Source organism: Lepidochelys kempii, chromosome 9 (assembly GCF_965140265.1).
Source record: "Lepidochelys kempii isolate rLepKem1 chromosome 9, rLepKem1.hap2, whole genome shotgun sequence".
Taxonomy (NCBI): domain Eukaryota; kingdom Metazoa; phylum Chordata; order Testudines; family Cheloniidae; genus Lepidochelys; species Lepidochelys kempii.
This window is the reverse complement of record NC_133264.1, coordinates 16,296,764-16,313,261: the sequence shown is the minus strand read 5'-3', so window position 1 is coordinate 16,313,261 and position 16,498 is coordinate 16,296,764. Positions and strand designations below refer to the sequence as shown.

General features: G+C 41.9%; 1 protein-coding gene across 14 annotated transcripts in view; it reads right to left on the bottom strand.

Moving 5' to 3' along the window:
* TNIK (TRAF2 and NCK interacting kinase) overlaps positions 1 to 16,498 on the bottom strand; it is a 321,027-nt gene that overhangs the window by 16,162 nt on the left and 288,367 nt on the right. For 13 of the 14 annotated variants that reach the window (XM_073359382.1, XM_073359394.1, XM_073359386.1 and 10 more), the window contains 5 exons: positions 15,681 to 15,865; positions 11,408 to 11,534; positions 7,537 to 7,701; positions 1,972 to 2,086; positions 1,071 to 1,241 (listed from right to left, as the gene is read on the bottom strand). In XM_073359382.1, coding sequence (XP_073215483.1) covers positions 1,071 to 1,241; positions 1,972 to 2,086; positions 7,537 to 7,701; positions 11,408 to 11,534; positions 15,681 to 15,865 — 763 coding nt within the window. The remainder of the gene's footprint in view (positions 1 to 1,070; positions 1,242 to 1,971; positions 2,087 to 7,536; positions 7,702 to 11,407; positions 11,535 to 15,680; positions 15,866 to 16,498) is intronic. The other variant, XM_073359393.1, reaches the window with a different exon arrangement.

Below are 16,498 nucleotides of genomic sequence, written 5' to 3'. Positions count from 1 at the left end.
CATGGACTTTGAATCAGGCCTTAAAGTCTCATTCTCTGCTACCTCAGGCTCCCAGAAAGGACAACAATCACAACCGTACCAATCTAGCATGAGACTATGTACCATAAGTATGGCCAGCATCATGAGGAGCACTCCATGACTGCATTCCATTGGTGTAGATATTATTATCCCCATTTTACACATTGGCAAATCCAGGCACAAAGAGGTGAAAAGTGCTTTGGCCTAGGTTGCCCAGTACAGCAAGGAAGAGAGGTCAGTCATACTTATTCCCTGTCCACTGCTCTATCACTAGAGCATGAGTAAAATTTTCAAGAATGCCCAAGTAACTTGGCTGCCTAAGACCCATTTTCAGTAGTGAAAAAATCCATGACCCTGAGGCTGCTAATTCTCATTGATGTTCACTATTGAAAATTGGACTTAGGCTGCTGAGTCATTTGGGCATTCTTGAAAATTTACACCTCATGTTGCCTCTTAGGACCCTGACTGCAATAGCATAACCATTAAAAGCAAGCACTTACAATGTAAATTGCTGGACAATACACTGTAGCGATGAAACGAATACAAGGCAGAATGAGTTTCTGAAACAGAGATCTCAATTTTCAAGCTTGAATGCATAGTTAGACACCCACCTTTGAAACTGGGGGCTTTAACTGGCAATGGGACACCTCTGGGTGTCTAAGGGCCCATTTAAGAGCCTACAGATGATGTGGATACTTAACTTAGAGCTTGCCTACATAGCAAATTATTGCGCTTTCAAGTAGTGAAGCTGCACTCTGGGACTTTCACTGCAGTGTAGCAGTGTCCACAAGAGATGCTACTGCCTGGCAAGCTGGTGTGCTGTAGATTCAGACCTTGATTTGCTGCTCAGTAACTCATGATGCAGACAAGCCCTTGGGTCCTCAAGTTTCCATCAGTTACAGATTGTTCAAAGTGCCTGTTGCGTAGCACGAGGCTGCTGCAGACTGAGGCATGGTTGCATGGTGAAGCAGTCTTTAAAACTATTCACGTTTCATTTTTAACCCCAGGCTCTAGAAAACTTTGCAAAGAGTGTTGGGTACTTAGCAGTTTACCCCATAAAGCAGCACAAAGTATTTCCGAATTGAAGCGCTTCTTGTACTTCCGGATCTCCGGCGTGTCGCTGTGGGGGCGGATATTGGTAGGGTTCACATTTACCACAGAGATTTTCCTTGCCTCATTCAGTTTGGCCTGTTCTTGTCTAAGCAGTTCACTGGTAAACAGTGCTAAAAAGAAAACATATTAGTAACAGCTTCCTCAACTCCATCACAACTGGGCTACTTTTCCAGTCTGCTTGATTCAGTAGAGAAATGTTTATTTTATTTTCTGATTAGGGATAAGACATTAAAAATGCAACAAATGACCTGGCCTTTGACTTAAGATAAATAGTTAGGTGATGGATGAACACCAAAAGCTTAGGTAGCTGGTGTGCTAAGACCGTAGCTTGTCATGCTCACCAAAATTGTCTCATTGTTTCCTTGAGCTTCCTTCCTGTCTGTCTGTATCCACCTGCTGTTTCTTGTCTTATACTTAGACTGTGAGCTCATTGAGGCATGGACTATCTTTTTGTTCTGTGTTTGAACAGTGGGGTCCTGGTACAATTAAATAAAATAATAATAGCAGCAACCAAACTTTCTGAACTATCCAAACTTCTATTTGAGTCTGTAAAAGGGTCCTGGAAATCTCTCCCCCACTGACAGGGAGGGTGAGCACATTTTCCCTATAGATCCTGCTTCCTCTCAGACCTCTCCCATGGTATTTTATCTTTTCTGGGTTTTGGATGGAAAGTGAAAGGAATCACAAAAAAAACAAAAACAAAAACAAACCCCCAACCAGCCAACCCACCCACCCACCCCAAACAGGAGTTAATGAACATTTTAAGGTCTGGGTTATGTTCTGAGTGTATACTCTGATCTCATTTAGACCACACCCCATGTTGGCTGCATTGCTCCCTACCTGTAGCAGATGATTCCTCATCATCATCTTCATCTTCATCAGTAGGGGAGGTCTGATACACTCTGGTATCCACAAATGGAGTGAAAGAGGCTTTGGTGCTACTTCCCATGCCATACTATAAAGCAAGAAACAGGATGATGGCTCAGAGGAAGGGAATAATACTTAATACCAATGTTTTTACTTCCAGTGAACAACAAACTATAATCTTCCCCCATGGGGGACTGTTCCAAACCACGCTCTTTGCCCTGTCAGATCAGTTTTCTATATGCATTGAAAAAATATAATTAATAAACATTATATAAAAAGGGTAGATTAATGAAAGTTTGCATTGTGCTTTGAAAATGAAAGGTACTACAATATGCACTGTAAGTGCTAATTACTGAACACATGATGATGTAAAAGAAAAGTCTTATTGACAAAGGTTTGGGATGACTGCATCTCATGAATGGTGAATCCAGGAGTGAATTTTGCAGGACATCCCAGACAAACACAACTGAAAACTTGAACCCACACAGCCCCGCATCATTGTGTAACAGGGACATGCTACACATTTGAGAGAAAAACAACTGCAGGAATGTTTGAGAGTTTTTTTTTAAAGTATTCCCATTGCTTGTTTTGGATGCCTATGCTTGTAAAACTAAGATGTTTTAATTAGCATATCTTCAACTATACAGTTTTCAGAAAGAGAGAAAAATAAATAATACATTTTAGAAACCTCTGAGAACTGTCTTGGCGAGCTTTTGCAGACATAATAATGTGACAGTTTGGCTATTCACTACCCTGTGATATGCCAGGGCAAAAATAGAAATATTTATCCCATTGGTAAAGTTACAAATTCTGGCCCTCTAAAAGAAGCACCCATTGCTGGTCCTGATGGGGTATGTGATATTGGACTTTAAATCTATCATTGGTCCAGGAATGAATACTGCTCATCGTGTTTGTCAACCTACTTTAAATTCTCAGATGAAATCACATGTTTGTGGGGATGTGGAGGGGAGGAAATATTTATGTGTCAGGTTGGTAGCAGAGATTCAGTGTCTTAGAAGTAGTCCCAACTGCTGGCAGAAGTGGATTAGTGGATAGAACCCAGGTGAGGTGTTCCAAGAAATGCGTTAAATGAAATTTATCACCTTGCTCTGTGATCTACCATGGTTCTGCAGTGTATCACACAGATGTAACCACCTCACATATATAATATACATTGTTATTAACTCATATGACTCAGCACTGGAGGTATTTCAATGGGCTACTGTGTTTCAAGAAGCTAGCTTAAATGACTGCAAAATTAAAAAGTGAGAGGGCCCCAAAGGTAATTTCTTAGCTAATAAAACTAAACCTGAACATATCATAGCTGATGACAAAGCTGAGATTTTGCCATAGGAAACTGAGAAAGTTCTCCCATCACATTTGCTCTCTTTTTAAACTCATGTTTTGTTAGTGCAGAAAAATGAGGCGAAGACCTTCTCCTGAACAAAATGAAATTCTTATCATAGGACTCATGATGGCAAGTTTTCTTCCCCATACTTGAGCAGCTTATTTTTCTATCATCTTATTTGCCCATGATATGCTATATTTATGACTTATATTAAATGCTGTTACAATAGCAAGAATCAAATGTTTCCACAAGAGAAGAAACACCATTCTCATTTTTCCTCCTTAGCACAGATTTCTTTTAAGCCACTAAAGGCCAAAATCAAATCTGCTATCACTGTACAAAGCCAGAGCTAAAACTGCACTGAGTAATTGCATATCACCCTGACTATAAGAAGATAAGCATAGACTTTTATAAAGGTAGTTCTCTCAAAGGTAAGCATAATCTTACACTGCTCTCAAAATGCTACTTGGGTTTCAAGCAAAGATCTCTCAAGGAACAGATTAACCTAATAAGTTTAAGAGCAAATATGTTGAAAAGAGCTCTCCTGAGTTTTTCATGATTCAGTTATTTGGCTTCCAAAATCTCCCTGTGAAGGTTTGGTGAATTAAAGTCAAACTCATGGAACACTCTGAAAGGCATTTGATTTAGAAACAATTCTGCTATGTCAGATTCTCCCTATTCTTCTCTGCTCTTTATCAGCAAGGATAGTTTATAAAAATATAAAGGCGGTCTTTATTATTAAAGCAGAAGGACTGGGAGCCAGGAGATCATGGTTCTAATTCTGGCTCTGAACTTTGGCACATTGCATAATGTCAGGCAAGTCACTTATACTCTGTGTCCCAGAATGCCTTTGGGGGATCAGAATAGTGACCACAACTACCTCTCAGAGGAATTGTGAATCTTCTCTTATTCAACACACTTCAGACAAACAAAGTTTGAGGATGGAAAATGCCATAAAAGAGCAAAGTAATACCACAAAGAACAAAAATCCAGTTTGAATAAACAGTTCATCCGCCACAAGAATTATCAGTGGACTGGGAGGGCTGATCTAAGGAAATTTGAAAAAAGCTTTATGAATAAACTTTTCAAAAGCACTTAAGTGACTTTGGAGCCAAAGTCCCATTGACAGTCAATGGGAGTTAGGGACTTTGTAAACTGTACCCCCTTATGTAAAGCCTGGCTAAAGTATGATTAAGGAACTATTTTAACAGCCTATAAATATTTGAAGGGTTTCAACACCAAGATGGCAAAGGGATCATTTAGGATGTTACAGGGAGATATAACTAGGGCTAAGGGGATTACATTTAGAAACAGAAAATGTAGGCCTAATATCAGGAGAAACTTCCTGACAAGAAGATGTACTGTAGGGCATGTGGAATAGCCGCCAAGGAAAGTAGAAACAGCCTCACTGCTTAAGACTTAACATTAACTAGAGAAAACACTAGAAACTGTACCTTCGGGCACATTCCTGCACTGGCAGGGAGATGGTTCAGATGAGCTAGTGTTTGTTTTCAGTGCCCACCTTCCATGATTCTCCTGTTGTTTTCCCCCTACCTTTCTCTCCTATTCATAATCTTCTGTGACATCACTGTTGTCTCCATAACAACAGAATGTGATGTCAAAAATAAAGAATAATTAATTCCCATGCAGAGAATTAACAGCCTGAGATGAACTCTGCAAAAAACAGATCATACTTTCATGCAAATGTATTAGCAAAATATAACCCATAGATACACACACACGCACAATTTTGTGTGTGTGAGATAAATATACACAAGCAAAATTGTTTCTACATAAAATGTCTTTTTCAAAATTTTCCGTGAAGCATCAGCAACTCTAGAAGGGAAAATTTAATATTTACAGGGATTCTTTTTCCAACTAAGGATAAGGCACTTTCAAATACATGATTTATGATGGATGAAATCCTCCATTCTGATGCGTCAAGCTTTTTCTTTCTTTGCTCAGACTCAGCTATTCTCCATATAAGATGCTGGCATTTTAATAACTTTCAAATCTGTTATTTAAATATTAAGACCTCATCTTCCTGCAGGTCCCGTTCAACCGTTTATAAACCTCTGTCTCAGCTTCCCAAGCTGCAGTATGAGATAATACTAGTTCTCTTCCAATCTGTTTAGCCCTGACATATCACGGCTGGTTCTGCTGAACTATACAGATGGAGTAATCACTATCTGTCAGTTCCGTAGCCTTGGTTCAAACCCACTCTTGATTAAAGTGACCAAACTAAAAAAATACAAGAAAACTGATTTTTAATAGACATACCCAAAGGATTCACTTTAAAACAAGCTTGGGTCATCTTACTCCCTTCCTACACAACACAGGTACATGCCACAATACTCATATAATCTTTGACATTAGTCAGCATGGCTGACACTGTTTCACAAGGGATGAACATGTAATCTGAGTCTGCCACAGGGCAGTTAGAATACATATGTGATGGTGAAGTTATGCAGAAAAAATTATTTCTCTGCAGGAATAGACTGCAACCCTTAGACTTCTTCTTCCCACAGCCCTCTCACTAAAGGAGAAATTCATTCTGCCCACACAGAGTATTCCACCCCCACAAAACAGGGCCAGGGCAAAGTGCTACCACATAGTTCTTCCACAGATACTCTTCCAGCCAGTGGGTCTGTATAGCAGCTGCAGCCCCACCATGTCATCTGTATGAGGCACCCGGGGCCACTGGATCTTTATAAATGTGACTCTGAAGCCCTTTCCCAATGTGGCCTTCTGCACATATACAAGGCCAGCATGGGGATCTTTGCCCTGCTGCATAGGGGTATGTAGGCAGCCCTGCATGAACTCATAGACAACACAAACACCATGAAGCCCTTATGCAGGGCTTAAGTATGTACACACTTGCTCTGGGGTGAGTTTCATCCTCCATTCCAAACTTCCATGCAACAAGATTTCTATACAGATTCCTGCTATGACGGCGGTTTCTGATAGCAGTACCGTGAGTCATTCAGGAATCTGAACTGAAGCCAAAACTCTCATCTTACACCCACCCTCAGCTCGTCCAGCCCCAGAAATTCTATTTTTGAAACTTACAGGGTTTTTTTGGTGCATACACTATAAATGTATGTATTTAAACACAATCCCTTCATATTGTGTCTCCATTTTTAAGAACAGTCTGAGAATGACCCCAGAAATATTTGCTTTTATAAACAACTGACTCCCTCTTGTCCTTAGAAGGAAACAGATAAAACCTTTAGGCCAAAACATGTACCATAGATCCTTACATTTTAGAAGGAATGGGATCCTTTATTTCAAGAAGATTTTTAATTTATTATTATTAAAAGGGATCCTTAAAACAGCCGGATAATCTAAAGTGAAGACAATAAGGTGATAGATCATTTAATCTATGTCCTACACAACAAAATAAAAGGTTTATTTCTTATTGGACATTCACCCACAGATTTTACTTAATACTCGGTGATGTGGGCTTGCATCTGAGAGCAGAATTTGGCCCAAAGGAAAGTGTGTATGATATATAGCAAGTGACAGTGAACAGCAGGCTTTGATTCACTCTGTTTATATGGAAGAACTTGAGTTTGTTAGGATTTTTGTATCCTATGCAGAACACCCCCCATCCCACACACACACATTTAACCACTTCACTGCCAAGCAGCTGGTATCAGAGTCACTTCACCCTGAATGGAAACACCCACAACCTGAAAGGTGTGCTACATTTTTGGCCTAAAGAACTTCACAGCATCTTTCTAACCAGTCTTTTAGTTCATCTTACCATTAGAGATGAGCCACAAGGTGGAATCCGGGCCCCAGTGGAATCAAGGTAAAATGACTTCAATGCGGCCAAGATTTCACACTAAGTTGCTAAATTGAGACCCACATCTAGACTTTCACAAACTTCTGGGATGTTTGGTTAAAGCCCAATACCACGAAACATTGACATCAACTGCTGGATTTGAAATGAGCTGTAGTGCAAATTTCCACCATTCAAACATATAACGATATACCTATTACTGAGTGGATTCAATGTTACTTCAACTATGTTCATAATCACAATCATGGACTGAAAACAGAGAGGAGAGCAGAGATGACTGGAGGAAAACACTGAGAAAGCCCCTTCCTCAGAGGATGTTAATTCTTGTTCAGAGCAATGCGAAGGAAGAGGAATAGCCATGTAACAAAGAGGCCCCACCACCTACTTCAGGCACTGAGTCCATGTCTTGCACATGCGTGGAGACTCGCCCCAGGGCCTCAGTCGGTGTGCCTGCAGGCGAGTGGCTTTGCTGTACCAGATCAGGGAGATTGATGTGCCCTGCAAAGCCATTGCTGGCTGCATGGCTAGAACGCTTTTTTTCACCAGTGGTCTGTAGAGACACAAGGTACAAGGAAGAGAAGAGGGAAAAAACCAAATAGATGTATTGCAGTAACCCAGGTACCAAAGCAAGCACAGAACAAGAGCCCTCGCTGCCATATTCTCCCCATGCAAATCGGGCAAACAGCAAAATATAAAACAGGAGAAAGAGAGAATTAATCACAAAGTAACTTCAGAAGCAATTAGCCATGTTAAACCAAAAGGAGAAGTCTGATGACGATGATTTTGGATCAACCTTTTTGTAACAAAGTAATCATGGACCAAATTCTCACTTTGGGCATGCAGGTGCAAATCTCCCTTGGCCCAATGGTACACCCAAGTCAGTCTGTGAGAATAGGCCCAGGCCTATTGACTTCCATGAGATCTGGGCTTGTATAGTGAAGGGCAGATCTGGTCCCTCTGCCTTTTAAAAGCAACAGTGATAAGGGGTCTGATTGCAGGATTCCCACAATCGCTAATACAGCTCCAAAAACATGCTTCTGGAGTACAAAACAGCAGTGAAAAGCATCAACATTTTCCTTCCACAGAACAACAGATCTATTCTTGTCTTGATATGCTCCCATTAGTGTCAACAAGGGTTACACGCCTCTGTGGAAAGGAGAAAAACCTACTCCAGATACATTTATAGGTAAGTGATCTAATCCAAGAAAGTCTTATTTAATTCTCTCCTGTCTTATAGGCCCCCACTGGCAACCAACAAAGCATATCTAGACTGCACAAGTCACAAGTGATACCTGTTTGGAGAATCAGGAGTCTAGCAGAACTCACAGCCAGGGCACTACAATTCCAACTAACTGCTACTACTATCAGTTATTAGAGAAATACTTGAGCTCCTGTACCTGAAAGATTACTGGGGTTGTGATATGCAGCCACAGATGACATAGCCCTGATCCTTGCAGCTGCCAAATTCTCAGGTTAGTCAAGTACCAAAGACAGAGGAAGGAAGAAATGATTTATCTGAAACTTCTTTGGGGCTCATCAATGTTTAGAATTTAAGGTCATTCTCCATTTCTCCATGACATAACTGAGCCTGCCATGTAACTGTCTATATCAGATGCCTTTGCAGACAAGGGCCCTGTTTCTTTCAAACAAGGAATCACCCTCTCAGCATGTGTTTTTTCCCATGCAGATGGGTATTGTTATGGAAGTTCTCCCCTTATTGCTATTTTTATTAGCAATCACACCTGCAGCATATCAATTTCTGTAGCTAAGGAGATATGTCCATCTGAAGCGTTGGTGTGTCCCTCAAAACACACTCTGACTAGGGTAACAAGTGCTGCTGCTAAGTGTGATAGCCGTTTGCTTTATGCAGTGTTGTTGTAGCTGTGTTGGTCCCAGGGTATTAGAGAGACAAGGTGGGTGAGGTAATATCTTCTATTGGACCAACTTCTGTTGGTGAGAGAGACAAGCTTTCAAGCTATACAGAGCTCTTCTTCAGGTCTGGGAAAAATACTAACAATGGCACAGCTCAATACAAGATTGAACAGATAGCTTATGGGGTAAGAGACATGTCCTCTGATGACTGAACATCTTTCACCTTAAAGCTGTGCACTGTCCTTGTGCATGGAAGAGGGCAGAAAAGCCCTGACCATAGAAGTCAACAAGAGTCTTTCCATTGACTTCTTTGGGCTTTGGATAAGGTCCTACGAGAACAACAGAAGATTTGCATATGACACTATATTTTCTATTGCCAGTTAGATTTTTCAGCTGACTGTTAGTTTTAAAGTCCTTATCTGACACCAGTGCTCTCATCTGGTATGGTTTGCGCAGAGCAAGTTTTACAGTAGCAGTGCTTAATACTAGCATTTCAAAAATGGCTGGATAATCATGGCCATCGCTTGTACTTGTATTCAATTTAATTAACTTCACTGGCATGACAAGGTGGACAAGTATCACTATGCTTCAAGAATCTCTGTACAAACCAGGCTGAAGGGCAGGAATGATTAGATGGGTTTTATACGGTGTGCTCATTTTGCATCAAATCCATTTCTGATTCTGTGGCAGGATGAAGTTCAAGTTGTGAGGTTTTTTCTGCTGTCTCCTTTCTTTCTTCTAGAGTTACATGGGATTTCTCTCTCGCGTTTTGGGTCTTAGTGAGAAGTCTTTGGCTATTTCGAAGGTGGGGAAAATAGCTCTCTCATCTTTCTTTGTATATTCTTCCTGCAAATGGCTACTTCCCAATGACATATGTTTGGCTGGTGGAGAGTTTGGGACCATAGTGCCGCACTCCCCTCCCCTTCCCTTCCCACATCTCTGTCATGGCCTGGAGTAATATTTTGATGAGGGCATACAGCTACATTATCAACTGTTGGAGGGCAAGTGCCTGTTCATAGGTCATCTAGGGCTAGCCCTTGGAAAGATGCATTTTTCCCCAAAGGAAAAAAGAATTAATACAGTAATAAATCATTCTGCTCTAAGAACACTGGGGACTGTGAGTAGTCACCTTTTCCAATCTACTCTAAAAACAAAGTCCTCCCACACTATGTAAAGTCCAAACTCACATCCCTCCTGGGGTTTGGCTTTATTTCTAAACAATCAGATATCAACGATGAGCTGAAACCTACCCCACAGGCTTGGCAGCTCCTAAGGTTCCTCCCTCAGGACTGCCCACCCACATCCTAGATCCTTTCCGTCTAGGCAGCCACTGTCAACTCCTTTATGTTCAGGCAGGGCAAGGAGTCACTGGCTATACTGACTCAGCAGAATCCACTTACTCCTCCCGCAACAAGCTCAACACCTGCCAACAGAGTGGGGCTTTTCAGGCAAATACCAGCCACCTGTTTCAGGAAAATCTACAGCCTGATAAAGAACCACAACAGAAAAAGAATCTGAGGCTTCTCCATGGGCAATTTTTTTTATGTTCCTTCCATAGTCTTGCTCTTTTATCACAGTGCAGTTGAAATCAAAGTCGTCTTTCTCTAAATCATCCCTGCACTCCTCACTAGGACACCCATATGAGAAACAAGCATGGTGGAATAGAAGCCACATTGAATTGAACTGGGGAGATTTGATTAATGTGGTGGACCAAGATTTCAAACTGGAAAAGCCAAAAATGTACCCAAAATATTCTGTGGGATGACCACAGCTTTACTTCAGCAATTCCTTAAAACCAGAAGTCAAGTTTATTGTGGCCTTTGGAGACATGCTTGATGTCCAGCCAGGAGGCTTCTCCGCCTTTGCATTCCATCGTCTTCATAAACACAATCATTGACATTATGTTCTAGGTTTTTTGGTCCTCCTTGTACAGGAGCCAAGATATTGCAATTAGAATGCTCAGATAAGAAATTATAATTATACTAAATCAACTGAATGTCTTTGGCAGATGGCTAAGGGGAGGTTGGGACGGGTTGAAAAATGGTGAAGAGAAAGGGAAACTTTGGGCCAGATTCCAATCTCTCTAACAATGGTGTAAGTTGAGAACAACCTTTTTGGCTTAGACTTCCTCTGGTTTTACAGCAGAGTAAATTAAATCAAATCCCATCCCTGTCTTCTAGTATTACTATTCACTGCTGTTTGTAGTTGCGAGAATCATTTGTTTGTCATATTTGTTTATACTGCATAATTATATTACTGAGCCATTAATGAGCACAATTTAATCAATCATTTTCTGTTTAGAATACACAGTAGAATTATTTTTCATGCTTACAAAGACAAAACCTCCTGAAGATGTTCCATGGAAATTCTCATCTCTGACTTACCTCCCTTACCATTAAAGTCCCTTCCCTGGAAATAGTGCTAAATGTATCTGAATGGGATGTTTCTAGACCATGGGATGCCACCATTCCTAGGTTGTATGGCTCATTGCTTCCAGGAACTCCTGTTGGTCTGGTGGTAAAATGGAAAACATTAGTGATGCAAATTTCTGTCACTAATGTAGAAAAATGTATTATTTCTTCTGCATTTTATTTCAAGATAGAATATAACTGGGTGTACCACAAAGGACCTAAGGGTATGTCTACACTGCATGTTAAGCTCTTGGGACCCCATGAGTAGGGAGGGTCCCCAAGCCCAAACGTCAACACAATAATTTTTAGCCCTGCAGCCCAAACCCCACAAGACCAAGCCAGCCGTGCCAGCCACAACAATGCTGGGGGTCTTTTATTCCACTGTAGACATATCCTGTGGGACCTGGGCTTGTGGACTCAGTGTTTCCAAGCCAGTGCTTGAGCATCCACACTACTTGGTAAACCTGGGTTTATGATTGCTGGACCCAGATCTCACAGCCATGCTGACATATGCATACTGCACTAAGCAGACCTTCTGACTTGGGGCTGCAGCTTGACCTGCATCCACATCGTAAATAACAAGGCTTGCACCTGAGTCACAGTGGGACTCAGGCTCTGACTCACCCCCCTAGCCAGGTCCTAGGACCCAGGTCTTGAGTGTTTGCTGATCTGGCTGAGACTGATTTGTCTGTGAACAGAATGGGAGCTTGGGCTCAAACCTGAGTCAGAGCCCAGGCTTAATGTGCAAGGTAGACAATCTTATTAGTATACTGGCACTAAGAGTAAGGATCAGGTTGTGGTGAATTTTCACTGCTTTCTCTTTATAGGGTGTCATTCATTTCTTGCCTATTGTAATCTTGCTCATTCTGTTCTTGTATGCACATGCACCTGATTGTAACAGCAAAGAAAGTTGAACTGTCTACTTGGAGGCTAATGCAAGCAAAGTTTTATGATCAAGCAGTACAAGTGATATTTCTAGAGAGAAAATCCTTCAGTCTTTACAAATACAAGCAAAAGGGCAAGAGACAGAGGTTGGATTCTCTAGTCTGTTAAAGTCACTTTGCATCATGCAATTGGCATAAAGTGGCCAGAGATAGCCAGTGAAGAATTTGCCCTATGTAGAGGGGGGAGCAGAAGGGCATGTCAGGGACATTCTAGAGGCGGTTTGGTGGAGCAGAGCTCCCCCATGCCTGATCCTCCTCTGGCATAAGGTGCCTTGCCTATTGTGTGAATTAAGGGTATATTGCATTCATGCTTTAAACTTGTCTGCATGTAAGATACTGTAGTGTGCATATATATATAAAGGGCTCCCCCTGCCTATCTCTTTATGGCAGGGGTCCCCAACACGGTGCCTGCAGGTGCAATGGTGCCCGCCGGGGCAGTTGTGTACGCCCGCAGGACACTGCGCCGCCAAAATGCCGCCGCCGGGTGCAGCCACGGAAGAACCGCCTGCCGAAATGCCACCAAGAAGCGATGCAGTTTCTCTGCGGCATTTCGGTGGCGAAGCTTCTTGCCGCTGCCGCTTCTCGGCGGCATTTCGGTGGCGGGGTGTCTGGCGCCCACCACAGTCTTCTGGGAATAGGAGTATGCTATTCCCACAGAAAGGTTGGGGACCACTGCTTTATGGTATTACAAAGTGCTCTCATGACTTGATTGGACAGCAACAAGCCCTGCAAGCCACAATTACTGTTCTCCTGGTATCATCGAAACAAGAAAGGGAAGTACTTTATCATGCTAGAAATACAGTGATAAGGTCTTATAGATATATTATAAACAAAGCATGATAGTTTAAGATGTGTTTTTAATACATATTTAACACATACCATTTTCCCTCATGGTATGCATTAGAATTGGACTAAGTTTATCATGGTTCTGAGTAAGTACAAATATGTCAAACCAGTGGTTGTACTTCATTCTTCATCACATTCAGCCCTGGAGTGCTCATGACTTGATCCTGCATGGTGCTGAGTGCTGTCAACCCTTACTGGTATAGTGGGGCCACACAAAAATACAACTGAATTCAGAGGGAAACGGCAGACCAAGCAAGGATTAAGCAGGACTGTCTATATTACAAAACATGTCAACAGCTGTTATGAAGTTGTTGATGAGTCCTGCAACTTTGCATTGAGAATGCTTTTATTGGGTGTTTTCAATCAACACAGAGCAATCTGTTTTTAAATGCATTATTCAGGTGCACACCTCCTTCTCAATGGCTACTGTTGCCAAACAGGCCACTTTGGGCAGTGCCCATAAAAACGTGCGTGCACCAATGCACATGCAATGTCCCACCTTTTGTCCACAGAACATTGCTTATGTCATGCGTGTGCACCCATTTGTGCCCAAAGCCTGTAAGTGTGCCCGAATGTTTATTGGCACGTGTGTTCTTGATGTTTAGATTCTGAATCACATTCATAACTGGTATCAGCAGGTGCAAATGGAGTTATCCCAGCTGTGAATTTGATGCCTTACCTATAATTTGCCCTGTCATGTATATGGCAATCACTTTGGGAACATCTTCACTGCAGTTAACTCACACTCTTATTCAGGTGTTGCCCCTAATCTCCCTCCCAAGTTTGGCAGTGCTGTAAGCCTGGTTGGGTTGTGGGTTAGAGTTTGGGTGCCACTTTCACTTGGGCTGGTAACTCACCCATTACGGATACAGATTAAATCCCTTGAGTGCTGATAGTCTCTAATACTTTCCCACAATTCCCCCTCTCACCCTCTGTGCCCAGGAGAGACAAGTTCTCCCACAATTCATTGGGAAAGAATCATAGAGCGGCTCACCTTACTGCAGCACAAAAACCATGATACACACCCCCAGAAGTCCTAGTAACACACACACAGCATGAGTGAGGACACAGTAACTCAAATGTGGCTTTGCAGTGTGGCTACTCATACCTGGGTTAGACTAACCTGGGGATCCCGATCACCTGCGTTAACTCTGCAGCAAAGACATACTTTTTGGGACTACTGGTGACATCCTGCGCTAATCTCATAACAACTGCAATACCCAAGTACAATGAGTGACTTGCAGAGAAGTCACAACCTTAATGCTGTAGTACATGGATTTTAAGTCTGTAACTCCCCCCTGTTTATTTTATTCTTCCCATGCCAGTGATGGTCTATGGTTAAGCCAGTGAACTGGGTCCTAGGAGAGCTGTGTTCTAATCCTGCCTCTACCACAGGATTCTTGCTTGACCTTGCACTCATCACTGAAGGCCAGATCCTCAGGTAATTGAAATCAGCATAGCTCCACTGAAGTCAATTTACGCTAGCTGAGGATCTGGCCCTTCCTCTTTTTGTGCCTCAAATCCCCATTTGTTAAAAAGGATTCATAATACTTTGCTATCTCAGAGGGGTGTTGTGCAGATAAATTCATAAATCATTGTGAGGGGCTCAGATACTATGATCAGGGCCACAGAATAGCTGATAAAGATCAAATGAGAATTGAGGGAGTGCCACGCCTCACAGGGGGCACTCAACATATTTGAGGATTGGGCCCTCAAGCATTGTCTGTTGTGGTTTTGGAAGATGAAAAGCATGTACCGTTACTATAGCAACTACAGTAGGCCTGATCTGGCTCTCACTGAACTCAGTGGGAGTTTTGCTGCTGAGTTCAATGGGAGTAAGATCAGGCCCATTAATTTTAGGGCAATGCTGAGAATTTGATTTCTCCCAGTAAATAACTTTCCAATTGGCCTTATGAAATGACTGATTTTCAGAGTCAATGAATCATCCCAAGTTGTGACTGAGCTCCTAGGACCAGTCACTGAATTCAGAAAGATGGAATATTGACACCACCACACCAGAAGCAATAGGAATAGGAAGGTCAGTGCAATATTACATGGTTCTCAAACTCTTCCACAATGCAGACCACATCTTAGCAGAGAGTGTCCTATGGTCCTCTCTCTTTCCATTCATGACTGCACTGTGGCAACTATAATGACTGCAATTGCATGGAAAGTAAAATCAATGAAGTACTGATGCATTTTCAACTTAAAATTCTCGGTGAAGAGCCTAGACAGTGAAGCACATGGCAGTAAGGAGGAACTAGCCCATGTGACCTGCTAACTCTCCAAAGACTACCAACTCTCTTTCTACCAAAGACTACCAGCAGGCAAGTGGACTGTCAGTGGCCCATGGACCAGTTTGGGAACAGTTGTGCATCAAGGTAAAATTATAATTTCTTGAGGAGAAAAACATTTTGCAATTTCACAGCCTCGCCCTCAAATAATTGGTCCCTTACATAAGTCTTGGGATGTCACTGACAGGCACTGTCCCATCGTGCGTTTCACTTTCACCATCCTCCTCTTCCTCTTCACTGCTTTCCGATTCCTCGCTGGAGGAAGAGTAGTCAGTCACCTTTTTCAGAGGGCGATTGGTCTCTTCGATACGCAGTTCCCTCAACTCTTTGGCTAATGCAGTCAGGTCCTAAGGGGAGGCAAAAAAAATGAAAAGCCAACGTGAATTGTATTTAAAGCAAGAAAAGTGTCGCACACATCTCTTCGAAAGCCAATGCTACAAGCACAAGCAACAAGATATAGCAAAACAGAATTATTACAAACATCAAACAAACATAACACAATGTTTGTAGCGTGTAGCATTTATTAAACAAAATGAAACTGACTTTATGCTTGTTGAAAATCAATAGCCAACCTATTTTTTAATATCTTTGTGTGTGTGTGTGTGTGTGTGTGTGTATAAACACATATATATATATACACGTCAAAATTATATTTGTTTTAAAGGTGAAGTTCAGTCACCATCATAGTAAACTGGAAAACAATGTTATTTCAAAGGTAGAGCGCTGCAGGAGAAATTCTCCAAACCTGTCTTCTTCTAAGCCTTTCAAAGACACACCATAATGGTATTTGCTCTGTTATAAATGCCACTGGAAAGAAAGCAATGGCCGCATTTCCGACAGAATGGTGCAATCCCCAAGGCAAGATCTGTTTCAATTATCAGTCTGAGCTGGCAGGAAGTTGCCGGGAAGCAGTGAGACAGCATCAGAATCAAACTGCTCAGCTCACTGCAGCACCAAGTTTGATGAAGTTTTTGAGTCAT